This window comes from Pelmatolapia mariae, linkage group LG8 (assembly GCF_036321145.2).
Source record: "Pelmatolapia mariae isolate MD_Pm_ZW linkage group LG8, Pm_UMD_F_2, whole genome shotgun sequence".
NCBI lineage: Eukaryota > Metazoa > Chordata > Actinopteri > Cichliformes > Cichlidae > Pelmatolapia > Pelmatolapia mariae.
This window is the reverse complement of record NC_086234.1, coordinates 12,683,790-12,711,461: the sequence shown is the minus strand read 5'-3', so window position 1 is coordinate 12,711,461 and position 27,672 is coordinate 12,683,790. Positions and strand designations below refer to the sequence as shown.

At 39.7% G+C, this 27,672-nt stretch overlaps 2 protein-coding genes across 6 annotated transcripts in view; both read right to left on the bottom strand.

Annotated features, from left to right (window-relative positions):
• LOC134633825 (calcium-activated potassium channel subunit alpha-1-like) overlaps positions 1–8,992 on the bottom strand; it is a 100,317-nt gene extending 91,325 nt beyond the window's left edge. The window contains 1 exon segment of the mRNA XM_065471565.1: positions 8,038–8,992. Within this exon segment, the coding sequence (XP_065327637.1) occupies positions 8,038–8,271 (234 nt within the window). The 5' untranslated portion in view covers positions 8,272–8,992.
• A 681-nt stretch (positions 8,993–9,673) lies between these two features.
• The window catches only part of LOC134633823 (disks large homolog 5-like), a 31,335-nt gene continuing 13,336 nt past the window's right edge, over positions 9,674–27,672 (bottom strand). For 4 of the 5 annotated variants that reach the window (XM_063482897.1, XM_063482898.1, XM_063482900.1 and 1 more), the window contains exons 8-34: positions 27,118–27,348; positions 25,862–26,046; positions 25,618–25,743; positions 25,263–25,395; positions 25,005–25,129; positions 24,564–24,739; positions 24,312–24,415; positions 22,888–22,980; positions 21,614–22,567; positions 21,355–21,478; positions 20,996–21,140; positions 19,878–19,999; positions 19,219–19,299; positions 18,959–19,118; positions 18,591–18,668; positions 17,606–17,768; positions 17,396–17,529; positions 16,948–17,100; positions 16,647–16,830; positions 16,264–16,412; positions 15,792–15,962; positions 15,452–15,648; positions 14,434–14,577; positions 14,135–14,262; positions 13,615–13,724; positions 11,750–11,859; positions 9,674–10,565 (exon numbers count right to left, since the gene is read on the bottom strand). In XM_063482897.1, coding sequence (XP_063338967.1) covers positions 10,462–10,565; positions 11,750–11,859; positions 13,615–13,724; positions 14,135–14,262; positions 14,434–14,577; positions 15,452–15,648; positions 15,792–15,962; positions 16,264–16,412; positions 16,647–16,830; positions 16,948–17,100; positions 17,396–17,529; positions 17,606–17,768; positions 18,591–18,668; positions 18,959–19,118; positions 19,219–19,299; positions 19,878–19,999; positions 20,996–21,140; positions 21,355–21,478; positions 21,614–22,567; positions 22,888–22,980; positions 24,312–24,415; positions 24,564–24,739; positions 25,005–25,129; positions 25,263–25,395; positions 25,618–25,743; positions 25,862–26,046; positions 27,118–27,348 — 4,584 coding nt within the window. In that variant the 3' untranslated portion in view covers positions 9,674–10,461. The remainder of the gene's footprint in view (positions 10,566–11,749; positions 11,860–13,614; positions 13,725–14,134; positions 14,263–14,433; positions 14,578–15,451; positions 15,649–15,791; positions 15,963–16,263; positions 16,413–16,646; positions 16,831–16,947; positions 17,101–17,395; positions 17,530–17,605; positions 17,769–18,590; positions 18,669–18,958; positions 19,119–19,218; positions 19,300–19,877; positions 20,000–20,995; positions 21,141–21,354; positions 21,479–21,613; positions 22,568–22,887; positions 22,981–24,311; positions 24,416–24,563; positions 24,740–25,004; positions 25,130–25,262; positions 25,396–25,617; positions 25,744–25,861; positions 26,047–27,117; positions 27,349–27,672) is intronic. The other variant, XM_063482899.1, reaches the window with a different exon arrangement.

Genomic DNA, 27,672 nt, shown 5'->3' with positions numbered 1-27,672 from the left:
TTTGAGGAGGAACAAAGTGTCTGTACTCAAAGTGAGTATTAGTGATGGACGGTGCATCACTTTTGTTTTCTTTCCAGAACTGTTTGGAATAATGGCACAGTTATGTGAACGTTTATTTCTTTTTCACAAGGCAGACAGATTAATGAAACATTTCATCTAATGCATTTCTCTGACACCGCACTTTTCTGCTTTAATGAATAAAGTGGCGCAGGCTTCAGTGGGGGAAAGTGATAGCCGTTAAGTAGGCTTAATTGGCATCACGCTGCTATTCCCCACCAGTTTAATGACCAAATCTAAAAATGTAAGCTGAAAACACGTCGGCCATGACACTAAAAGCAGAGTTCAAAGATTACGGAGTTGCGATTCATGACTGTCCAATTATTCTTTAAAAGGGTCAGATGAGCGACTTTATCTTAAGGTCACACGCAGGAAGATACCTTCAATGAGAAACTAAAGCGCAGTGTTTTTGACATTTAAATCCTTCCTGCATGAAAAAAAACAGATACAGCAAGCCTTAACATGTACAGTTCATGCCACGTTTACTATTCTAAGTGCTATATTTTAAGCGTTATGGCTATCCAAACACCAGAGGGTTAAACAATCGTTCACTAGACTTCACTTTAATGTAACGAAAATAGCTTAGATCCATTTTTAATAGCAGCAGAAAAGCACATGCAGTCATTACAGCAGCTCAGAGAGCACAGCTCCTCTTTGTCACTTTGATCAGTAGTCAGAGCCTCCAAATTTAGGTTTCACTATCTCACCTAAATCTAGTCTTCCTGACGCCGAACGTCATTAATCAAAACGGCTGGCCTATTCTCAGGATGCACCATGATCATTTCTCAAAGTGAGAGTATTAAACTAGAATAGAACATGTGGCTGGGGACATGATTTCTCAAAAAAATGACTAAATTATTTAAACATACATTCATTTGAATCACGTTAATAATGAACCAAGAGAGAAAGTCTTCCTGAAATATGTGGGGTAATGAAAGATTATCTGTAGACCAATGTTCTTCCTCACAATGAATACAATTAGAAAATGAGTTCTGGAAATGTTGGGATGTTGTGTTAAATCCAAATAAAAACTACTAAGTTACAAATTCCATAAATCCAAATTGTATTCATAATATAACATAGAAACCATATCAAATGTTTAAACTGAGAAACAGCTGATGATTTTTGGGAGAGGAATATTTTCCCAATCTTGTCTGACAGGATTCTACCTGTTCAACAGACCTGGATCTTCTTTGTAGCATTTTTCATTTCATTATGTTCCGAATATTTTGAGTGGCTGAAAAGTCTGGAGTGCAGGCAGGCCAGTTCAGTGCACTCTTCTGCAACAAAGCCATGCTGTCGTAGATCCCAAAGATTACGAGCATCCAATGTTCATTTATCCAGATTCTCTGAATCTTGATTATATAAATGTAAGTGGTATATTTTCTCAGTTTAAACCTTTGATTTCTAGTTCTATCGTGGCAGTGGCAGGGCAAGAGTGTAGGTGTTGCCAATGCTTAATTACCGACCATTTTTTTGGTTGTTTTTTTAAGCTAACTAACTAGTTGGGTAATTCTACAGACTCTACTGTCAGTCTCCACTCTATGTTGCTGCTTTTGAGCCAGGTCGTAACATAAATGGGGTTTTCGTGCGAGACTAAACACAGGTGTTTTTCTGTTATTTGTTTTTGATGAGATGAGTGATGCTTTGCTTAAGGATTTCACTGTGACTGAGCAAATGCTCTTTAGCAGGTGCGTTTCAGCTAGGTGGGCTGTACTGCCCGTCTATTAAAGCAGGTGTTTATTTTTGCTTTGCTGTCTTAGTTTATTATGTTTGATGGTTGTCCTGAGTGGAGGTAAGCCTCGGTGTTTGGCAGTAAATGGCATCTTTGGTCTGCTGCCTGCTCATGATTTTTATGTGTAAAGTTCCCTTAAGCTTGGTACACCACTGAAGATTAGCTAGGTGAAAGTAGTTTGGGGTTTTCTGTTTTATTATTGTATATTTGGTTGAGAGTTGCTCAAAGTTAAATCGGTAACACTGACTTTTGTAGGAAATTTCGTGAGAAGATTGAGCCGGTTTTATTAGTTATGGCCCAGTGGTTGTAGCAGGGAAGCATTTAGCTGCGCAGGCATGTCGTGCTCAGCTTCAGCTTTGTGTGGACATGCTTGTTCGCATCTTTATCAGTGGTTATGGATGCCTAATGATGAGATGAGTGTTTTGTGCTTTGACCTCTAGTGTTGTCAAGAGGTTGGCCCACTTCTGGTGGATCACTTGTGAATGTTGCTGCCCATTTGAGCCACATTTGTTGAGATTGTGTCATGGGCATGGTTCCCCATTTGTGGTTGGTCACCAATACACTTGCTTTACTCACTTTTTTGGATATAGTAACGTGTTGTATAGGAACAGGTTGCATGTAACCATTTGTGCTGTGGAGACAACAGGTCACTTTTGGTTGGGATTATTGGTTCCTACTTTGGTTTGTGTGTGGACTCATTCTTTTATGTGTGTGTGTGTGTGTGTGTGTGTGTGTGTGTGTGTGTGTGTGTGTGTGTGTGTGTGTGTGCGCTCAATTTGACTTGTATGATCCTCTTGTAGGGGCATTCATGTATGTTTAGCGAAGTCTACTTATTTGAAAGCATTTGATGGGCACTGGTCAGACACATACTTGTTCCTGTTGCCAGCCACACATGTCCTTTCGGCATTGATCTTTCAGGTCTGGAAGACGACTGACTGACAGTTTTTAGTATTTTAGGCCCCTGGAGGAAACTGGGGTCATGTTACAGCTTTTTGCAACTTCTACCCAACCTACAGAGCAGTGCAAGAGTCTAAAGTGTCAATTGTCTACAACTGAGATAAACTTGTAATTTAAAATAAAATGAATCTTTCTAAAAACTCTGGTGTCAGTCTCAACTCTACGTTATGGTTTTTGAGCAAGGTTATAACAGAGTTTGAGAATTTCAAATCATTGCATTCTGTTTTTATTTACATTTTTACACAGTGTAAAGTATTTTGGACTCGATTTGTATTTATTTTCTACGTGATTGTATAGACAAAGTGTGAGGAAATTTGTCCAGGAATTACAGGCTAAAACAGGACTTTGAATGCATTTGTTATTTAACAGAAACTGCAGTATTTAAAATGGATAAAGATGCACTGAAATGTAGCAAATGATTAAGATAATACTTAAGATCAGAATGGTAGCTTTCCATTTGATATGCAAAAATAACATGTCTGGAAACCAAACACCTTCTACTGTCTTTGTGAACAGAAAAAAGGCAGCAGGCTACGGGACAGTTGAGATGTTTAACAACTGTGTTCATCTGAGACCTGTTGGATCCCAGATGGTGCAGTGACAGCCAAGCTCCACCTTGCTGCTTATATTATGCAATGTGAGCAAGCTTATACTTAACCAACTAATTACACGGCCAATTAAACAGACATTTGAAGGAATACATTTCCTTCAGTTAAAAACGAGACCCACAGGCTAAATTGCAGAGGACATTGTCAAAGGCTTTAGGGTCTAGTTGTTAAATTATGCTGCCATTAGGTGCTACTTCTTATTACTGGGATGTGCGAGATGTGCTCAAGAGTTCTTAGCCAAGGAAAAAATTAAATGGACACTAACCAAATCCTGCTGCAGAAAACAAAGTTATGATTCAGCGACAGAGAGCAAAAACGGATTATTTTCAAAGTAATTTATGAACCCTGATATTGATATTGATGCTGTGTTGTATTGCCTGGCTGACTATCTAGCTTTTTGTGTGTGCATATGCAAGTCTTCATGTCTTTGTGTGTAAAGACGACAACAGAAAATTGCCACTCAGCTGTTCCGACTTACTGACTTGTAATTGCTACTGTTCGATCACGAGCCCTCAGCTGATAATTACAATGTTTCAGACAGCACTTGAACGCACCATGAGCACGACTCTTTACCTGAGTCCTCCACTCAACACCCCCGCAACCACACCCTTCCATGCCTGACACATCTAAGGTGTCATGTCGAACTGCCTGCGTAAGAGAGGTGGTAAGAAGAACAACAATCCTTTAAATCCATTTTAACCAATAAAACATCACAAATTATGTTAAAGATTGAAAAGGACTATTGCTAACAAGATAACATGCATTTAAATGTAATCAAATTTTAATAACAAATAAAACCCAGCTGTAGGTTTTTCAGATTTAATGCAGTGTTAGCACCAGCATACTGATGTTCAGTGTCCTTCTGTAGCCTGCAAGCATTAAGTATTAAAATCACACTGAACCCCTGAAGCCCAAGGCTGCTGTTTGACATTTCCACCTCAACAAACTCCACAAATATTGTCACCGACAGCTGCAAAACTGTTACAGCAAAATTGCAACATTTGAGCTCAATGAATAAGAGACACGTGGAACAATTTTAAATATTCTACTTGTCACAAGTCCAAAGGCAATCTTGGACATGTCATCAGTCTATCACAGGGGTAACAGAGAGAGAGAAACTCTCTATGGCAAATTTTAACCTAATGTGCCAGAGCACCCAGAGAAAACCCACACAGAAAGAAAACCCACATACAAAGGCCCCAATCGGCTTGTGGCTTTAAAGCCAGGACCTTTTTGCTGTGAGGCCACAGTGATAATCACTGAGGCACCTTGGCGGACCACCGCCCAATTAGCCAAATTAAAACTAGAGTTATTAACACCAATGTGATTGGACCTGTTCTAAAAGTATGATGCAACAAAAATGATTCATAACAAAACAAATGTAACATCTCTAGCAAAGATGTCATACTTTGACACCACTACAGATCTCTTAGGTGAGCAGGCGATCTGACCATTTGGTATATGTCATTCCCTGCTTTCCTGTCTACTTTCTACTGATGTATAATACATTTAAGTTTTCACAGCACTCCTTTAAATCGATATCGAGACTGCTCGCTCACCATTTATGTTATAGAAGGTGTGTCTGTTTGAGGTAATATGGTTCTTGTGATACCAGGTTTAAATGTATGCAGGAAACACTACAGAAGTAACACCTTACTGCATCTTGGTACCATCAGATCAAAAATGAACAGACCTATAAGCCAGAGAGATTTAGGGTAACCTACTTTTGAAATACATCATTCAATAGAGTTTCTATGCTCCCTTCTGTGTTTACTCTTTGGTCCAAATAAGAGTCAAATGATTAAAAAACAAGAAAAAAAATGCTGTTTGGCCTTATGGCCCCTATAGATACAAGACTGAAGAAGAGTGAGCAGAGATGTTACGTCATCGTGTCCCAAAAAGGCTCCACTGAGCACGACATTTCAGACCTCACCTAATGGAAAAATCTATAACAAAGGGGAACATGAACGTCTCCTGAAAATTTCATCACAATCCATCCATTGCTGTTTTTTGTATCTGGATCAAAACCAGCAGAAATACTGCTGTAATAAACTTCTGGGCACTTTGGGGCATCAGTAATCCTTATTGTCCAATGAAACATTATCGCTGAACACTAGTCAGTTCGTGGATAAGTGGAGATGTGGTCTCTCAAAACTCAGCGCAAGCTAATAAAGAAGTGTGCGCAAGTTTCACAAAGTCTGCACCATGACGGAGGAGCTGCCACAACTTGTCATCCTCCCAGTGTGAGTACAGTGCCATTTACAATGAAAACAATTTCTTCCTCTTTCCTAGACGGATAATAGCAGCCATTCATCAGAACCTCGCAAATGACGTGTTTCATCGATTTCCATCAGTCTGGGAGAACAGAGCCACAGAGATGGAGGCTCAGAGACATAAGAGCTGTCAGAGCAGAGCAGAGCTGGGCAGTGAAAGCCCCACAGAGGGGAAAACAAAGTTTACAAAAAAAATCAGAATAGAAGGAAACAGATTATCAACTCCCATCTATGAACAATGCACTTAACGCTCCATGTTTGGGCTGCTAATGACATGCACAGACTGGGAGGGGGTGGGGAGGTGTTCCTCCAACACAACCTGCCACATCTCACAGCCACTGCATAACAGAGAGAGATTTACTCTTCTAATGAAATCCTTTGCTTGCCAGTTGCTTAGCAACAAAAGTACTGATTCATATGGCACATACGGTATGCGCCTGACACTGCATTTCTGACACTTTGGAGGAAGGTTGCTTCTTGGATGAGGAAGAGAGGGTGAGAAGAAAACAGGGCAGGAGTTATGAAATGAATGCCAGGAGAGCAAAAGGCAGAGAGGGAGAGATTGGAAGTGAAAGGATGACCCGTCTCTGGCTGACTCCCACAGAGTAGCACAACAGGTTGGTGGAGCTCGGCAGCTCCACAGAAACACACACAAAAAAACTGACTGCTCTCTTATATGCGCACATAAACAGTGTTCAGCTGTGGACCCTGAAACGAAAAACCTCAGCATGATCCGTTTTCAGGAAAGCATTTCTGTTCCAATTTTCTACATCTATAAATAAATCTTGGCCAAAAACCAAACCAAACAAACGGATCCTCTTAAATATTGGTCGGAAAAATGTGTCGGTCTTTCAGGTTTATTCATTTATGAAGCAAAAACCTGAAATATTTGTAAGTTGTTCCTTTGTGTCATGACAACTAATATAGCTGAATTGTTGGTAGTTAATATTTGGGTGCTGGGAAGATGTATTTTCTGTATTTTAAAGAAAGAAGATACATTGACATATTAAATAACCCATGACTCTAATTGTTATGTGCAGCCTTAATTGTAAGCAGCTTCAACCCAACCATGGAAATGATACAGACGTCTCCCTTCAAAAGGTCAGCACCACCCTGCATGCAGCCTTTAGCGATTCTCTTCCACCCTGACTGCCTGTCTGAGAAATTAATGCACATGCATTAAGACAAACTGCTCCATCTCTTGCACTTTTATCAGCTAGTCCATCTTTGTCCTTAAGCATATGCGTAATGGCGGAAACTCTAAAATGAGACTTTATTGAAAAACACAACAGAAAGATTTTTTATTTTTCTAACACAGGACTGCAGACGGCCTCGCGCAGATGATGTCATTACTGTGAGGCCGAAAATCTAGTAGCAGTTGAATTAAATGTTATGCGAATTGTCTCTGGAGATTACACAAAGACACGCATAAACATATCTGACCCATGTAGCAGCCCCTGATAGCTCCACGTGTCCTCAACAGGTGAGAGTATTCCAGACTTTATGAAATATGCTAAACAAACTTGGCGGCATGTTTAGCTGGACAGTTTCAGAAAGAAAATGATGCTGACTTCAGATTATGTTGACAAGAACTCAAAAGGGGGGAAACTACGCTAAGTTGCTGTTTACAGAAGATTAAAAATCCCTTGTCCTCAATAAAACGCAGCTGGATGGATTTTTGTTTGAAGCATTCCAAAAAATAATAGTAAAAATAATAAGATTCAGCAGCACATTTTGCCTCTGCTACTCTGGATAATTTACAGAACAAACAGTGAGAAATTCTTCAACAGAATGTAGCTCCAATCCAAAATGTCCTGCTCTTGAGGCCGGTGGATTATCCACATTAAGTGGGACATGATATCTGGAAACACCAGGTTTTAGTTTCCCCCCCCCCCTATTTTTAGCAGCACAATTTAACTTCCACTAACCTTCAATGTATGACCACAAGCATTGGTTGTACATTGTACAAATGCCAAACTATCTTCATAATATTCCCACAAATTGTTTTCTAATTGTGTGGGAATTAAGCCCCTCAACATGTTAAATTCATATATATATGATAGTTAAGCTTTTTACAATATTTGTGGGCTACTTGTGCGCTGGATCATCTTCAAATCAACTAAGAACAAACTGAATGCGGTGCACCAACAAGTGTCAGCTGTAGCTCCAACTGCAAACCTGCCCAAAGACCAACTTTCCTCGTTAACAGCCTACAGTGCAAGATCAAAGAGGTTTTATTATGACAGGCTCGCATTGTATGTGACATTAAGCCAAGAATAGCAGAGTTCATTATTCAGAGTCATGCACTGTGATTGGACCTACTACAGATTTAATTACGAGCCCAAATCTAACTGCCTCTATGATGATTTCATGGAGGAGTGCTGCGTTATGAAATGACCTGGCGTACCTTCTTTTTGGCGTTACAGTGGCAGCATACGGTCCACAGGTATTTGAGAGTTCTCCACAGCAGGATTATGAAGAGACCCCCAAAGAAAGTGACCATGGAGGAGGCGAGGAAAGCCCACCACATCCGCTGGCCGTTGTTGTCACAGGGCACATCTGGTGAGAACGGGATGATCACATTCATCTTGGATATGTGGATGGATGGGTCCGGGTTGAATCTCTCCCTGTTTTTCGGCATTACCGACTTCTGGTCACCTGCCAGCCCCTAAAAACAAACAATCAACTCAACTGGGATTCAGGGCCTTTGGGGAGCTCCAGCCAGCGCCCCCTGATGCCACAACGGCTCAGGCATGTTCAGCCAACCACCTTCCGCTCCTCTTCCATCTCATCTGGCTTCACTCTAAGCAAAGATGTAAAAGTCCACAAGAGCCACACTGGCAATTAAAAAAACAAAAAAGCAAAAACAAAACTTCTTTTGAAATTAAGATCTCAGTCGTGCGCCTCACGATGCGCGTTCGTGGCCGGGATTGCACGTCATCCGTTAGACGTGTGCGTAAAAATCTAATTTCTTGTTCAAACTCCTCAAAACTCACGGTTTTCCTCACAGATCCGATGCATGAAACTGCAGCGGCGTTATGATTACACTGAAGAGGCGTGTTGTCGTCGCCAGTCGATTCACTCACTCCTCCACCTTTTTTTTTTTTTTTTTTTTTTTTTTTTTTTTTTTTAACAGCGTAGCCTTCAGCAGGTCCGCTACTTGAGCTTAGCACCGCGCACTGTTGAATGCCGTCCTCGCGTCAAAGGCCGCAGTTTGTCGTTTCCTTTACGGATATATCGTTTGGGTTGGAAAAAAAATGACCGTTTTATTCTTGTACGCAATTCTCGTTCTCCGACTCCCTCTGTCACATCCATTTGTTGGAAGATGGCATCGCAGATTTACAGGTAGCGGGGGAGGAGCCATCAATAGCAGACGTCGATGCTTATCTTGATGTCTGGTTATTTATAGTGACCGCTTCATCAATTTTTGATGGTTGTAACTTTATGGTTAGAGCCACCGTGCTTTTAAACCCTTAATTTTGTACGGACGTTTTAGTTTTGTACATTAGATCTATGTTCCTAAACTATAATCAAATTTCAAACTGTATTTCCATAATAAGGTGGGGCAAACTGACGAAAATGAAATTCTCTTATTGGTGTCCTATATCTTTATATGGCGCTTTAATCTAAGGCTGTCTGGAGCCTCTAAATGAGAAGACGTTTTCTCCAGCACTGATGGAAATACGAGTTTAAAAACACATTGCAGCAGAGAATACACCATACATTTTCATTGTTTCCACGTCATCATGCATTAAAGGCTTAGAAAACCCCAACTGTAAAAAGTTTCCAAATATTGGAGTATTTATATAGGCAGTTATAAAAACATGGTAAGGAAAAGTACTAAACAGGACATCTTGTTTTCTCTCGTCTAGTGGTAAATTACTCCCCCTCGAGGACAAACTGTGCACTGATTGAGGTCCAACTTGAGTCCAGTTTTTCTTGACAAATAACCAGCCCGCTATTTGTGAGCTGATGTTAGCATTCAGATGTGCAAAGAAAACACAGACAACTTGCACTCCATTAACTGAATGTTTAATATTTTATAGAAATAATAACCTTCATTTGGAGAAAGCCTGACGTAAAGTGTTTTATCTGACATCCAGATGAAATGCTCTCAACGTGATTGACTGAAAATTCAACGAGGAACACGTACATGTGTTTAGCCAACAGATGAAAAAAAAAATCCCTTCTTAAATTTAAAAACAAAAACAAAAAAATCCACCTGACAAAGAATATTGGCAGTATTGGCAGAAACTAGCAAACCTGCTGCGTGATTTACAAGGAAAATTGCAGTGTTAATAAGTGTGGTGTATTAAATATATTTAGCTTGGCACAATATTATATGAGAGGAGTGAAATGATCAAAATAAAGACTGACATAATGTGAAGGAAGCAATTTCTCCTCTATAAATAAGAACATTATTCACTAGAGAGCTACAGTTGTATAACAAAGGATCATAACCAACATCTTTGACTTGATTAGATAAATTAAATGGCAAGAGAAGACATAAATATAAAGGAGGGAACACAGTGGTCCATCTTCAGTTTGGAGTTGATGCAGAGTCCCTGTGGTCTGACAATTCAAGGGATTAAAGGAGTGCTACTGAATATGAGGGAATACACAATTCAAGTATTGAAGACTAGTGTAAACAAGTCTATCTGTACTACATCATTACTGTAGTAGGAATATTGCAAATGATCATGTGTGCTGATATTGCTGTAAGTGAGAAGTATTGGATGTTAACCATCGAGTCTGCTGTGAACTGCTGGATTTGAACATCTTCGCTACAACCTGGAATGTTTCTGGGTGACATGAACAAGGGGAGATACTTTTACGGTGCTCCATCTGGAATCCACAGTACTTTACTCTGTTCCTGCTCCACGATGGTCATGATCTGAGTGCAAATGTAGGGGACGCTGCCTCCCTGGACAATACCTGCAATACAGTTGGGAGGAGGGTGGTATTTTTGTGGTTAACACATCCCATTGAAAGTTCCTTGATTTTTTCCCCATTCAGTCACTCAGTTCCCAGACCAATGTGATTTTTTCTTATTTTTGCATAATCCAAGCCCTACCGATTTTCAATTATATCAAGCATGTAATGAGACTCATGTTGACACCAATCAACAGGACTGTGGAAATAAAAGACTCACAGTTGTAAACTGTGAAGACAAACTGGTATAAGCTGTCTATCAACAGATACGTTTAATGAAAGTGCTGATAAATATAATCATAATCGTGGCATGTGTGCAGAAGTTGGCCGGCCAACTCTCCCTAATAGAAGGGATCAGTTGTGGTATGTGTTCATTGCAAAAGCCCTTGTGTATAAGTCGCCTCCTTTTCTAGTCATTAATCAGGCAGACAGTTGGGTGTCAGACTGTCTGCTGCTCCAGATACCAGAACTTTAACTCTGATTTCTTAAAGAACACACACACACACACACACACACACACACACACACACACACACACACACACACACACACACGTGTGTATTTATATCCTTGTGGGGACATCTCATTGACACAATGCTTTCCCTAGCCCCTTACCCTAACCTTAACCATCAAAAATGAATGCCTAACCCTGACCCTTACCCTAAACCTAACCATAACCTAATTGTAACCCTGACACTAAAACCACATTTTGAGGCTCAAAAATGCCTTCAAACTCGTGGGGACCGGGATTTTGGTCCCCACAAGGGCTGTTTGTCCCCACAAGTATAGTAAACTACCAATTTTTGGTCCCCATGAAGATGTTAATACCCGTCCACACACACACACACACACACACACACACAGCTCCCAATGCCTCCTCTTTAAGACTAAACTTTAAATAACATGAAATAAATACACTTAAAAACAAATCTCAGAGACTATCACCAAAAATTTTGGACATACAGCAATAAATGCCATTAAACAGTTTGTGTCTGATTATTGATGAACTGACTTTTAAGCCAGAGGTGAAAAAATGGTTACAAAAATACACCTTTCTTTGTAAACTGGGATTCAGTTTGCAGTTACACATTTCTGTGTACTGTAGATGTGGTTAGGGTTACAATAATTAGAATTACAATGCCTGTATACAAATTAACATCGAGTGAACATAAGCCTATCCCACCAACCTGTGAAGAAGCGGCTGTAGTCCTGCTCTATTTTCTGCGCTGCCTCAAACTGCTCCTTGGAATGTTTCTGAGACAGTTTATCCCGCAGGTACAAAGGGTCCTTCTGCTCTCTGAGGAAACATCAGCCCTGTCAGCCTGCTACAAAACCTCATTTCACAAACACTCAAAGTGTCAGATTCTTGATGTCAACATGTCAACAAAACAGTCACAATTTCCATATTTTGTATTACTAAAAATCTGCAGACATGTTTATAACAGTAATAATAGTTTGTGGATATTTTAATACATCTTGAACATTGCTAAATACAAAATTTAAAGTGAATTTCTTTTATGCAAAATACATGTGAATACATTTATCCCAATTCAACTGCATATAAATTATTCATGTTTCTGGGTTGCTACTGCCAACATTAAATTAAATGAAAACCATTTTCCTGGAAATTCTACTGGCAGTAATAGACAAGAAAGTCTTTTCTTGTCTAAATCAGCAAAGTAAACATGGATCAACTGCCATTATTAACATTTTATCAAAATTAAAATAGAAAAAATACTCAGAAGTTGACTAAAGTAACTATAGATGCAATTTAAAGGAGATTTCTACTAGTTTTTACAGCAAAACTTCTCATTTCTGCCAACAAGTCTAACAGCTTAGCGTCAGTGAAATCTCTCTACTTTAAACCCATCCATCCCACTCAGTACCTATGACCGCACACAGCCTTGAGAATTCATGTGTTTACCAGTCTTCATCTTTTACCTCTGACTTAACCTAGAATACCACCGTCTCTCTCCTTTCACTCATTATGCAGTCAACATTTTGGTCTGCTGATGCTTCTCAGAGGATAGAAACCCATGAAAAACCTTGGGCTCCTGTCAGTTGCTGCAGCAGGCAGTGGGAGGTGTGTTTTTGTGTACATGGAAGCTGAGGCCGGCAGGGCATCGTGTGTTTTTAGCCACCCACACCACGAAGCGCAGCCACAGGCCTCGTGAGCCCCTCCCAGGACAGCTGGCACTCAGCTGATGACAGCGAAGGCTTAGCAGGAATCAATCTGAACCATGTTTGCCTGCTGCACCGTTTCATAGATTTATGGACGCGTGTGTGTACGTGCGTGGTGGAAAAAGCCTGTTCCTGCCCGACCCGAGTTTGCCCTGATTTGCGTGCGTTTGTGTGCGCATGTGCATGAAGCACCATGTCGAAGGTTCAGCAGATTTAATCTTCCCACGGATTACAAATGAAAAAGCAGAGGATCTGTGAGCCATCACCATCAGTCGATGAAAACAGGTGGTGGAAGAGAGCACGTCGTGTCTTCGCAACTAATGATGCCGATCAAATTTTGGTTGATCAATTCGTTTTGTTATGGATGGAGGGCAAATGTGATTATAAAACCAGCAAGACTTCTGTGGATGCCAATTTCCCAAGCAACTGTCTCAGACCAGATAAAATTAAGCATAATCAAGAATTATCAATCCTTCGAGTGAGAATGGCTTTAAAATAGGGAATTTAAGTAATCTTTAAATAATTCTTTATGACCTGACATTTTTAGATTACATATTGATTTAATGCCCAAGTAGTTATTTGCAAAATAGAAACAGATTATTACTTTAGTTCAGAATATACGGATGAGTTTTGTTCATGAATGTGGCTTTATTTGAAAATGCTGTGGCCCACATTTTCCCTTTCTTCTCAGAAACAGCCTCCAGAGGCAAAAGCTTTGGATGAGTTCTCTCTGTATGTTGTTCAAGGTTTGGAGCTTGACAAATAACTGGGTAAACAAAACCGGTACCACAACAAAGCATGCTCAACATGTCTGACAGGTAGAAATAAAAAAAAAAAATTTAAAAGTCAAAGCAGGCATGAAATTACTCACTTTATCTGCTTGGCATTTTTGTAGCGGATGAATATGATGATTGGGTAGATGTGAACCATGTGAAGACGTTCAATGGCGTGAGGGGCAATGTCAAGTAAGCAGTGACAGTCCTATGAGAGAAAAAAAAATATGACAGGACAACATGAGAAATGGGAGATGTTTCAAAAAAAGAACACTGCAGAAAATATCAAGTATTTATTTTCACGCTCTGTGTGTTTAAAGACTTCTAGCAGTTTATGGGATATCAACAACAACATAAATGTCAACATACAAAAATAAAGGTTCTTTGGAAATATGTAGCCAATCAAGTTATTTTAATCAGTTTGGAAGTTTGGCTGTATTGCATTATTTAGCTGAAATTCCTCTGAAGATTGTAAGAAAAGTTGTAAAGACAGCAGTGCATAAACTTGGCAGCTGTAAAACTTCAAGATACAACTGCTATTGGTGCAGGGTCATAAATGTGTCATTTCTGGACAAGCAAATCAATAAATAATGCAGATTAAGGTTATTTTAAATTTACCTTTTCTGTGATTTCTTTTATTGAGGCAACTGTTGTCACGTCAAAATGCCCACTCCTCCGTTTGTAATCAATGAACACACAATCCTTTACTCCACGCTCTATTGCCTGCTGAGATGCCTTCATAATTTCTAAAAGTAAAGAAAAAAAGCAACATTTTTTATTTTAATATACACGTCAAGTTCTCTGATCTTTGAGTTTCATGTTAGGTAGCTCTCAGTTAAATCTCCCTTGCGCAATAACACAAGTCTGATGGACACACACATCCTTCATGTATAAATTCACACAAATCAGAAGCTCACCAGGCAAACAGCGACAGAACTTGGTAGGAGCCTCCTTCTCCAACATGTCCTTACAGGCCTCCACTAATGGACCCAAGATCAGCACTGGACGAGGCGAAGAGCACTCCACCTTCTGAACCCGCTGGTACATGAGGCTCACGCCGTCTGTGCAGGGAATAAACGACAGCAATTTATTCCAAAGGCATAACAGGAGAGAGACACTGCTGCTCATTTTAACCGTGGTTTCTGTATCATGTGAAAGCTTCAATTTCTTTCAAGAAAAATCCAGCTATATAAACACATCTTCATGCCTGAGATCTGCCTCACAAATCTGGCAACAAATCATCATGTAAGGTTAATAGGGACATTCAAAATAGCAGTTTCTATCTAGTATCAAGCCTAAAGAATAAAATCTGAACTTTTCAAACTTGAGTATTATTACGTCTTAGAGATTAGGCTTAATTGGGAAAAGGCTTTCATTAAAAATAAATAAATAAATAAATAAATGTATGAACTTTTCTTTAAACACTTAAAGGGAACTGATTTTAAACACCAAAGTCTAAAATTTATTTGGTAAAACTGTGGTGTGTGTGATGAAATGTAATTATGTTTGTTGCACCTCCAGATGCAGCTGTGTGAAGTCTGATAAATTGACTGAAGTCAAGACTATATCCTGTAAAATAAATCTTGGATTGCACATTTAGAAAGTGAGCAAGCCTCTGCAGCGCGCTCCACATTCAAAACTCTGACAAATCTGCCTGTGGTTGAACAGATTTGTGGGTAATTTTAGGTCCAACTCTTGAGAAGGAATGTGTGAAATACAATAATCAGATTCTGCTGTATTCACTGTGAACTTTTTGATTTCAAACCGTTCTTTGTAAGTTTAACAATGTGATGACAGTATAATGCAATGCTGGTGAAGTAAGCGCTCAAGAAAATCCAAATATGTGCTTATTCCAGAATCAACCTTTCTTATACAATTATGTGTCTTTTTTTGTGCATTTTTAAATAAAGTTGTGTTTAGAAGAGGGTTTCTCACCCTCTGTGATGGGTAAAGAATCTGTGCTAATGGCGTCCAAAGCCGTCATGTCCTTTCCATCCTTGGATCCACTCCGTTTGTGCTTTAGCCTCCGGCGAAAGAATGACCTCCGAGCAGCAGCAGACAGCGTCTTGCTAGTGCCGTTTTCATCCTTCATATCAGCCATGCTGTGCCTTCTGTAGAATTCCTGGTCCATCCTTATGGAGATAATATTTCAATCCATATCAACATGCTATCAAACTAATGTTCTTTAACATTAACGTTTGATGAATGCAGAATTTCTCATCAGATTTTCTAAATCAGAAAGTCAGAAAACCACAAATTCTTACACTGTACTTACATGTATTTACTTGGAATCTGTCCTTTCTCTAGTTTCTGTGCACTCTCGTCAAGCTGCCAGGCCATCCAGAAGCCAAAATTACCATTTGGTAGTGTGTCTTCAACATAAAGGATGTCATCTTTCTTAAAGCTTAGCTCCTGCTCCATTTCTGCCACTCTCTCATAAAGTGCTCTGCCAAATTTGAATAAAGTAGTTGGGGAAGATGTCAATTGCATGATAAAAAAAACTTTGCAGACAATAATGGAAAAACAAGTCTTACAAGCTATACTCTACAAGCTTCGAAGAGTTATTGACCTGACACACAAATCACCAAAACATGTCTGTTTTGTTAGCTCAATGTTCCCAAACTTTACTGCCCATTTCCCGGTGGTTAGGTTCCATTTTGGATTTTGTTTAACATAAAATTAAAAGGCACAATATTCATGTCATCTCAGCAGTTTAATTTCAGTGGCCTGATAAATATTCAGGGTACCTTATGAAAAATCCATCTCCGGGACACTCTCTTACTGCATCAAGGTTGTCTGCATAGTTCTGGACCTTGAAGGTGATCGTTTCAGCTGGTTTCAACAATTCCAGGTAAGCATCTTCTTTAGTTTTGTTCTTCATGCTGACGCCATTGTACTGTTTAAAAAAAACAATTAAAACTATAAAGACAATCATCTATAAGACAGAAAGCAGTCAGAATCTATGTCTAAACCTGCTTTAATGTGCTTTTCTTCTAGCCTCAGAGCATTATAATACAGGTACACAAATCACAGAATTATGTCCAGTATTGTTTTCACTACAGCTACTGCAACTTACTCTTTTTATTGACAACTTTGGTGCGTCATAGTTATTGACAAATATGAAAGATACCTCCAGCATCAAATCTCCAGGCAGTAAACCATCAGGACCCTTAGCAGGGCTGTCATCATCTAAACTCTCCACAAAGATGCCATAAAGGTTCCCTCCACAGATCTGAACTCCCAGCTCCACGTGGATCCTCTTCAGCCTCACCAACCGATACTCTGGAACCCTGCGTGGATTTGAACCAGGAAGCCTGAAATAAAAATACATTTTAAAAAGTTTGACCAGCAGATTCAAAGTCTATTTTAAAGGGCTGTATTAAAACACCATATCAACCCAGCGAACATAAAAGCAGATATAAAGCTACTACCTGCAGGAGATGTGTGGGGTCGTTTGTTTGGATGCAGGAGTAATCGTGCCTTCATCCTGCTCACTCAGTAAATCTACAGTGGAGTGATTGTCCGGTGTGGTGGCTCCACTGTCATGGGGTGACGGCTGGTTGCTGATGGATTCCATCCGAGAACTAAAAAGATGAGAAACAAAGTCAGAATCTTTTCTGATCATTTAATATTTAACTCTAAAGTCCAAATAACTGGTTTTGAGAGAATAGACGCTTTAAGGTTTGTTTACTGTTATAGCACATTCGTGCCATCTCCTTTTTAGTGTTAATATTTGTTACTCAATCATAATTACATAACCCATTTCTTATTCCTGTGCTACAGTATGAAGTCTTTACGATTATGTACTCATGTGTTTGCTTTGCACATACTGTGCTTTATACAGAAAAGGGCACTGCTAAGCTCTCGTCTCCCTCTTACCCTGAACGAGAATGATTCCCCAGCTGAAACATGTGTGGATTATACTGAGCCAAAATGGTGACCGTGTCACATTGCTGCCCGATCACCAGCCGTGCCTGCTGCTCATTGGCATTGCGAAGGTTGATTCCATTAAACTGGAAACAGAAGGGATTCATTAGAGGCAGAAAAAAAATGATAAATCATGGATATGCAGTAAAGTAGCTAATGTACCTCGAGAAGTTGGTCTCCGTACTCTAATCGAGCTTGATGAGCAATGCTACCTGCTGTCACTTTGGACACAAACACTCCGCCGTTCTCTCCACTCACAATGGAGATACCAAGCGGTTCTGCTCCCTTCTGTACCGTCACATTTCGTGGCTCCCCCAGGTATGGCCTTCAGGGGAAAAAAGAACATTTATGTGTTTTGACATCTTATAGAAAGGATGCAAGCATGCAACTTTGGAAAAAAAAAAATAGAATAAGCTCTTCCCTTCAATCTAATGTTTTCCTACACAATATGTGTCTGCATGCTATCATGCATGCCATGTATGCAAATAATCACCGTATCATGTGACACTTTTCACACAAATGTGTATTGTTCAAACAACAATATGCACGAACCAGCCACAACATTAAAAACCCCTTGCAGGTAAAGTAAATAACAGTAATCACGATCCTGGTATGTGGCTGATACCACCCACATAAAGAACAGCACCATATGAAGGCAACGACAGCCCCCAGCTGGACAATGTTAGGGCCTCCAACCTCTCAAAATCCCAATCTGATCAAGCATGTGAATGATGCTTGAGCCTGTAGCCTCATGTCTGACAATACCAGACACGCCCAAAGGTCTTATGTTTGTGCCCCTAATGGTCCAAGCTGTTTTTGTAGCACACTGTACCAAGCACAAGGTTTTAATGTTGTGGCTGATGTGCCAAGTGTGCATTTTCAAATCCCACTTCATGTCATGCAATCATACAAAATTTAACAGTATTCTGAATAAATAATGAGCAGAGAAGATGACGACCTAAAGGGATACACATCCATTTCATTACTGCCATTATTAAACATTCAAAAGAATCTAGCACCGCTGCTGCAAAGTAAGTCTAGACTGTAACATTTATATATGCAGAGTGTAGGCAGAATGATAAGATCTGTGCTCCAACAGTCCCGCAGACAGTGCTTATACTGTATGTGCTACCAGCACAAGACAAACCTCAAGCTTCTTAAAGAGAAGAACTTGGGCTTAATTCCAAGTGGAGGTCTAACAGAGGAAGTGCAGTAAGAGACAAATCTGAGAAGCAGAATGACAGGGAAAAAATAAAAACAGACAAAGACAGAAAGATTTCAAGTTACAAGGCTCAGCAGCAGAGAAGAAAGTAAAGATAATAAAATGATAGATTGTGAATTGGTGTGACAGTGTTGGATGGAGGCTTGCGGCTTTGTTTACTGCTTTGCAAGCATTTAATCACAATGAACCAGACAAAAAGTACAGACAAATGGTGGAAAACATGTCTTGTGGTGCTGAATCATGGTGGGATAAAGATAAAGATTCGGACAATGACGAGGATTCAGTTGGCCTACCCATCCTTTCGCCTGTCACCAATCGAAGCAGGGCTGACTGATATCCTAGGTTGGGTGGAAATGGAGCTCTGCGATTGGCTGCTAGTGAAAGACGACGTGTCCAGGTTGACAGGGGACATTGGAGGTGTTGGGCTGCTACCCTCCGAATGTGTAAGTGAGCCTGGAGTGACAGAGGATATAAAAAATTGAAGTATTCATTCTTGCTATTTACAGCAGTAACATTTGGTACCAGTAGATGTTGCTCCCAGACTGAACAGTACCTTTGTCAGATCCAGTGGCGCGAGGATAACGAATTGGAGGGATCTTAATGCGTTCTGCTCTAAATTGAGTACCAGAGGTGCCTAAGAAAAAAAACAGGAAATTTATTAAAAGGGTCAGTTGACCCATACTGAAAAAACAAACAAACAAAAAAAAAAAAAAACCAACAAGAAACATTTTCCTCACACAACTAGGGGTATCCAACCATGTTGATATGGGAATTCCCCAGGAAATATATGAACAACTGTGATAAGCCCCTTTCCCCGACACTGCTAATCTAAATATTTACCACAGAGCAAATGTTTGATGTAGCCAGTTAATCACCATCGTCTCCTGAGCTGGAGTAGAGAGTTTGTAATGCTTCTCATCTTATGGCCAATTAAACTGCTACAAGACTTTCTAAACACTCATTACAGGAGAGTTGCATTTAAAACTGACATTTCATAAATATAATGAGTTTAAGAGTAAAATTAAAGTTAAAAAATTTTGTGTCACAGAAGTCCGTGTTTGCCAACAATGCAATTCGACGCCAGTTAGGTGTTTTGCTAGCAGTGATAAATAGTGGGCTAAATAAGTGCGGACTGAATTAAAACATTTTAAACAACATTATTCACATTTTAAACATGTCGTGATTACCATAAAACTAGGGCACCATACATACTCATTCTGTTGCTGCAGGGCAAGGAGTTAGTACTGTGTGGTGGTTGGCTGCAGCTCCGCTCAGTCAAGTTTCCAGTGCGCTTGTGGCTGAGGTCCAGACTGAGGCGACCTTGATGCTGGGGGCTAAGAGTGGAGGGGGGGGAGAAAAGGCCTGCGTAAGTCCCCCGGCAGTCAATTATTCAACCCAGGGCAAGATATAATTTGCTACATGCCATCTGTCCATGAGATCTGGGGCAGGATACACACAGTTGTTTCGCTGCTATAAATACACCATTCAGGATTTAACAAATCTGTGGTTAAAATGAACAAACAGTACTACTAGAACTAATGTCTACTTTGCAATAAGCATCAAAATGAACTGTTAAATCTAGATATATAAAAAAACATCTGAAATTGCCTTTTATTTCTAACTAATGCACCAAAAACCAGAAGTATGCAGAATACAATCACAGCAAAAAAAAAAAAAGAAAGAAAAAAAAGAATACAGAATAATTATTTATTAATCTCTCTCTCTGCTTCAAAAGAGACAACAGTCTAACAGTCGAGATAAAATATCAGTTTTCTAACAGATATAGATATTTCAAGATGTCGTAACAAGGAAAAAAGTAAACTTAAAAGCATTTGGAGAACACATTTCTCCAACGAGGCCGATGACCTAGCTCAGAATTTCTTAACGTGACCTGGTTCTGCCCCAAAATCTGGTGGCTTTCTTTGTCCCTGCTCCACATTTCCACCAAGTTGTATTTGACTAGTTGCTGCATTATCTGTCTAACAGACAAAAACAGCACTGAAGATACTCTACCTGTCGAATAATTCAATTGATCATGGGTGAACTCTATTAAGTCATTTCAAAGACCTGGAATTGAGAGTTCTGTTTCACCAATAAATTGTAGTGGTTTAGTCACCTCAGCTACCTTCTTCCTATTAAATGTCTGCAGTGAATGAGGTGTGATTGAAACAGAAAATTTTACTTGACACTATATGCAAAATAAGTATACTCATGAATTCATATATTCACATGGCAAAATGACAAGAAGATTTATTTTTAGGATTCACAACAGTAAAAAGGCTCGTGAAGAAGAGTTGGACTCATGAATGTTGAAAAGACTGACAGAACACCTTGTGTGTGTATGAGGATGACTGCTCGAGCTGGGAGCTGGAGGAGGGTTGTTGGCCTGGACCTCATGGCTCCAGGCTGTGTAGACAGGGTTCCTCATGACAGCTGTCACAGCAGGGCAAGGGGCAAAACTTCGTTGTGCAGGGTCTGGAGGACAAATAGTGGGATTAGACATCAACTCAAAAGTAGTAGTTATGTGACACTTCCATCCTATAAATATCAAGCCTTTATTAGTTCAATAGAAAAAACCCCAACAAATTGAAATCAAATTTCTATTTTTATTATTAGTGATCTATGCAGTGTTTGGAAATGTGAAAAAAATGGAATAAAGTGAACACATTAAGCTGTTCCCATGACTTACGTGATGTAATGCTACTGTAGCTTTTGGGTGCATATTGTATGCTGTACCGATTGGTTCGTATAGGAGAGAAACGTAACAAGTCCACTGGCTCTGGGGAGTGTTCATCGTTAGAGAAACTCTGTACCTGCAAGGAGCAAACGTACAGCTTGTAAGCCTTTTAATTTTTGAGGAAATAAGGGACACAAAATAACACAAACCATAGCATCTATAAAATGTCAAATAGTAAATTCCTCAACATGTTCTTTAAATACTCAGTTACCTGAATGGGAACAGGAATGTGCAATGGAGTCACATTTCGACGTAGTGCTGGTGCCGATTTTGGCCGGTATCTCTTTTTTCCCTGCACTTCTGTCCTGTACCGATTCTCCTCTTCTTCTTCCTCCTCAGGTTTCTTGGAGCTGCCCTTGGCCTCTCCTGGAGGGCCATCATTGAAATAGCATTGGTTCCCCACCTCTCCCTTGTCATTGGGATTCGTAGCTTGGGCAGGGGATGCTGGTGGTGTGCCGGTGGTAATGGTGGAGTCCGACGCGGAGCTGTTCTGCTGCCGATGCTTGAACCTAAACGAGTCGCTCCTTGCTGGTGGGGTGGGGGGTGTCTGAGCAGATTCAGACACTGAGCTCTGCGGTGAGTGAGACAGGGACATGTAGTCCAGTTTTTGGGCTGCATCAGGTCTCCTGAAAGCATTCATGTCAAAAATGGACTTCCTCTGTTTGGGCTTCTTATAGATGGACAGTTGGGTGTACTCTGAAACAGTTCCCACTATGACTTTAGGCCATGTGCCTCCACTGGGCTTGACTGGCGAGCTCTGCACTCGGTCCACAGCAGCCTGCGGTGAGCTGCAGTCAGACAGAAGAGGGGTGAAGGTAAAAGGCCGATGCTGGAGGTCCTGCCTCCGGTAGCAGAATTCTGGGTGGGGTTCCGAAGGACTATGTGAGGCAGAAAAGGAACGGGAATGCGGGGACCCATTGGAAAAGGGTTTGTGGTGGGAGTGAGTGCTGCCACTGCTGATATTCAGGGAGTCACCGGTATCCTTGCATGTTTCCTCCCCTCTGCTGCCAAAGTCACAGCTACAAATGTCAGTTTGTGTGGAACAATTGTGCTTAGAGTTTCTGCAGTTTCTCGTGTGGACCTCACAGGACTGGAGTCGCGGGATCTTTTCAGAGTCTCTCAAAGTTTCATATAAACTCTGGCCAGAACAGCTTTGTGGAAAGAACTGTGCAGGAAGAAATGTTGATAAATATACATTATAATATTTTAAATGCTATAAATAGCTTCCGATGAAATGGACGATCACTGACATTTTTAACCAAGAACTTGAGATTTAAAAATTAAAGATACTGTTAGCAATTAAGGTTTTAAGAAGACTTTGCATTGTCTATTAACCCAATGAGCATTTGCACGAAGCAAGCATTGTACAACTAGCACAAAGCCTGACTATTGGGAGTCTATTAGAAGAAACAGCAGTGTGTGATGTTACAGTTGTGAGAAGTAAAACAGAGGAATCTGTATGTGTTTGGGTTACGGAGTTTTTACCTTCATGAGGGAGAGGCTGAGAGAATTTCGGCAGTTTCTCAGCAGAGACTCACATTCAGAGAGCGACTTGTTATCGAGCGCAATTCCATTGATCTGGAAAAAAAAAAAGTCCCATAAATAAGAGCTTACTTACCTAGACATCATCATCATACTCCATCTTGAAATGGCGTCTGCAAATGTGCTAGTTATGGTGAGAATTTAGATTACCGGTATCTGAGGTGTGCACATCCTCATTACACAACATTAACCATTAAAATGATGGCTGACGTGTACTTGGGTACCAAAATAGTGGCCACCTGCCCTTAAAAGTAATCAAGTCCCTCAAATTTCTTGATTAGGATTATGGAGGCACTTTATTTTTTAAAATATCAGATTTCTGTAAATAATGCAAGCTGTTTTTAATAACAAAGTGAGATCATACTGAATTCCCTGTCTCAAAAATGTAGGTAAGACATCAAGACAATTCAGGACTTAAGTAGGATTCTGAGACCTCCCAGAAACGAAGCTTAGACTCATATTCAGTACAGTTATTGATACTGATATCAAAGCAGCCAACTATGATAGAGTGCATGATGTAAGACTATCAGCAAATGATGGTCTATTAATGAATTTTGGGTCCTGGGCACTGTTAAAGCTGCCAGGGATAAAATTATAGCATAAGGACAAATTACAATATAAAAGACAGATTCAGATCATAATGGAAGCCGTTTGGAATAACCGGCATATTCCAGACCAATAAAGTGTAACATATATGGTGGTCTAAAACTTTTAAATATAGTCAAGCCAAAAATGATTCCCAGTCATGACTTCTTCTTTTTTTTAAATTTATCCAACATAAAAGTGCTGAAATCAAAAGATAAGTAGACTATATAATTGTGTTATGGCCTGTATGTATGGTTTGTGTGAAAAGGCCAAGTTTGGGAATGTGCTAGCTTACTTTCACTAACATTTAATCCTAGTTTAACTGACAGATTTTATATTATCTAACATATGAAAATTACAAAACAATGTTAATAGTGTGCAGCAGTGTACTGTGAGCATCTTTGTATTGTAGCTGATATTTTGGTACCTCCAGTGAATTTTTAGTAATGTCAGAATTTACTTCATCTCAGAGGTCGGCCTCACTGGAAGCACACAGTCTCCATTATATCCTCTCTCTATATAACAGTGAAACTGGCTGCATTATTTCATGTTCATTCAAGTTATGAAATGTATACATATACACAACAAATTTCCTCTACTGTTTCAACACTGTACTTTGAAGACAAGTAGTTGGAACATGCTGCAGTTGTGCTTGTCTTAAAACAACTTGAATGTGGTCAGTAGAGGGCACTAGAGACCACAATTGATGCCCTACAACCATCTCTTGATAACAAACAGGCTTTTATCAAACAAATGATAAACTTTTCAGTGATCATACTCACAGCTAACAGTCTGTCACCAATAGTGAGATTGCAGTCTTTAGCAGCTGGGCTGCCAGCAGCCAAAGTGGCAACAAACACTCCACTTTCCAAACCTATTCCACTGTCTGTGAGGAAAAACAATTAGAAAAACACACCCCAATTACCATCACATATACAGATAATTAAACGCAAACACTTTAATGTCATTACTAGCTTGTCAAGGCAGACATTATAATGGCGAAGTTTATTACTTATTTGGAAATTGAAGCTGACCTTTGTGTCCAGCTAAGTTTATCTGGATTGGAGTGATGATCCGTCCTCCTAGTGACTTTCTTCTGCGAACCACCATATTAATCACGCCCTCACCACTCAACACAGCTTTGATCACCTGCTTCCTGTCTTTATTGGTCAGGTCCACATCATTTATTTTAAGCAACCAGTCATTTACCCTGAACAGAAATAAGAGAGAATATAATAATAATAATAATAATAATGAAAGAGAAGCCAACTATGATGTGTTGGTAGTATTGTGTAAATTGACATGTATCAAAAATCTGATTTTCTGAGTGCTGCATACTACATTTTACAAGAGAAAATATGAAAATGTGCTTCTATTCTCCAAATAAAGCTTATTATTAGAACCAAAACTCAGGTGTCAAATGACAAAGGGAAATCAAAACATTTATATACACTTAGCTGGAAAGTGACAGTTACCTTAATCTTCCCTCAGCAATACTTCCTTTATCCACCTTAGTTACAAATACACCACAGTCCCCTGGTAAATAGGGATCATTTACCCCTTCAGCAATATCGAACCCAAGTGCTTTCAAATCCATGTCCTGCAAAAATGAAAAATCACGAGGAATATTATGACTTTTTGATTCTGAATTAGTTCATTCATTAAGTGCAATTCTCTAAAGGCAAATCACATTTCTTAAAAAACAAAAAAAGAAAACTCTAAATGGTTCTTACTCTGTGCTTCTCAAATTCTACAACTTCTGTCTCCCACTCCATTGAGTCCGTGTCTATGGCTGAATCATGTGAACTGTGGGCCATCAGCTGACGATATCTTGCTTCCTTTTCCAGCTCATCTTCCAACTTTTCTCTGCAGGAAACATGAAATATGTAGCTCTTCAGTAAGTATTTCAAAGTAATTTGAACTGTCCTGTGTAAATAAAATTCATCCACTGGGTGGCACAAAAGATCATTAAGGAAGAGAAGCACTTTTAACACAAATATAAATCAATGAATAATATTCAAGTTTACCTAAAATAGAACACAAGACATTTATCTGTCTCAAAAACAACTTTTGGGAGAAATAACGCACTTTAGTTCTTTGAGTTCCCGCGTCGCATCGTTCTTCTGCTTTCTCATGTCATCCAGATTCCTCAGAGCGTCTGCCAGATCACTCACAGCTCTGTCCCTTTCTCGTCTCAGGTTGTCACACAGTGTACTGAGTGATGCACATATTGTCATCAGGTGTCACATAAAATACACACAATCTATTTTTGCCCAAGTCTCCTTGCAATGACATGCATCTACATCTATATTTTTAAAAAACAAATTCTTACCGAATGCTCTCCCTTTCTGCTACAATCTTGTCCCTCTCCTGGAAGGCCCAGTCCCGCCGACACTTGGCGACCTCAGCCTCCTGCAAGGCCTCCTTCAGCTCCTGCGAGATGGCCTCATACTGCTTCCTCAGCATCTCGATCTCCTTGGTGGCTCGTTCCATGCTCATGGTGGCAGTGTCCTGTTCCTGCAGGAGTAGATCAAATTGATGGGTGATAAATGTCACCGGAGAAGTGAAGGTGCTTTTAGTCTAATATGGTATTTGATAACATGTGGCAGATTCCTCTAAATTTGTGTCATAACAAAGTATTTTCATCTTTCACCCACTCTGTACACTAACTTTGCAGTAATATTATACTCAACACATGCTTTTAATTATCAGCTTTACATCATTTTGGTGCGAGTTAAGCCTTGAAAGCTCATTGGTGTAAATACCCGTTTGACAGCAGTCATTTTGACTTGACATGGCACAAACACAGATGTTACAAATTAGAATAATGAAGCTTGTCCTCTATTGAGGTGAAGCTTTAATGTGATTAGTATCACCTGTGTTTACCTCTAGCAGCAGCCAAAATGGCTGCTGTGAGAAAGGTTTGTTTGAATAATAGATCGTTTATTTTTTCTGCTTGTACACTAATCAATAGACTAAATAAAGTGCTTTGTTTTTTTTAATACAAGGTATTAATTACATGCTATGAAGACATTTTGTTGCTTTTTTTAAGAAACAAAACTTTCAACTTAGCTGACTCCATCCATCCAAAAACAAATTTCTGTAAACTAAGATGTAGTTTCCATCTATGATGTATAAAACAGCCATAGACTGGATTAGGTATATAAACCAGATATAATAAAACAGATGTAAAACTCAGTCTGATGGTGTATCTAGAGTGCTTGCACTAGATACACTGTTGCATTAATTCCATTAAAGTCTACAGTTTTGCTTAACAATCCATTTCTGACGCAGTGCAGATTTCTGGTGTTCTTGGAAGTGAGGGTAAGGCCTGTCACTACAATTATTGGTAATTTCCTAATGTAGGCATCCCTGACTTTTATTATAATTAATCTGACAATCACTGTAAACAGAATGATGGGTGAGTACACATTTCTCAACAGAAATCAATATGTAAAAGCCAGCCAGCCGATTGAAGAAAAAAAAAATAAATACTACTACTATGTGAGATGGGATGAAGGGATTACTGTCAGAGAAATAAACCAATCCCTCCATTTGTGATGATAAATCATCTGTCCGTCTGGCTACCTGTCTGGCCTGGTAATACTCTTGCAACAGCTGGTCCCTCTGGATGATGGCCTCTGTCCTCTCCTTCCGGGCCACATCCCTTTCCTCACGCACTGTTTCGATGTCTTTGCAGGCCTGGTTCAGCTCCTTTTGGGCCTCAGCTTTGTCCTTGACCTCGTGACAGTATTTCTCCAGCAGCTCATTCTTTTCACAGATTGCTCGGTCCCTGTCCACCAGTGCTGAGGCCAGCTCCTTCATCAAAAAAATAAAGAAAACCAGTGGGTGATAAAAAACAAAGTAAATTTCTATATCTCTTTAAAGTTTTACCTTGAGAATTTTGGAATATTTTAATACAATTTGCACATTGTTGTACATTTCCTTTTATGCCGACTTGTTTCTTACATCGCTGTGATTCTGGAATTCCCTCCTTGGGGAGGAATACATTCTTATCTCAGCACAAAGATATGCTGCCAGACAAACTTCTTATTAGATGAAGAACTAAAGAATTTTGCTCCTCTTAAAAGGATTTTTTTATGTATTTATTTTGGAGAGCTTCTCAAGTTCACTTTGCACAGA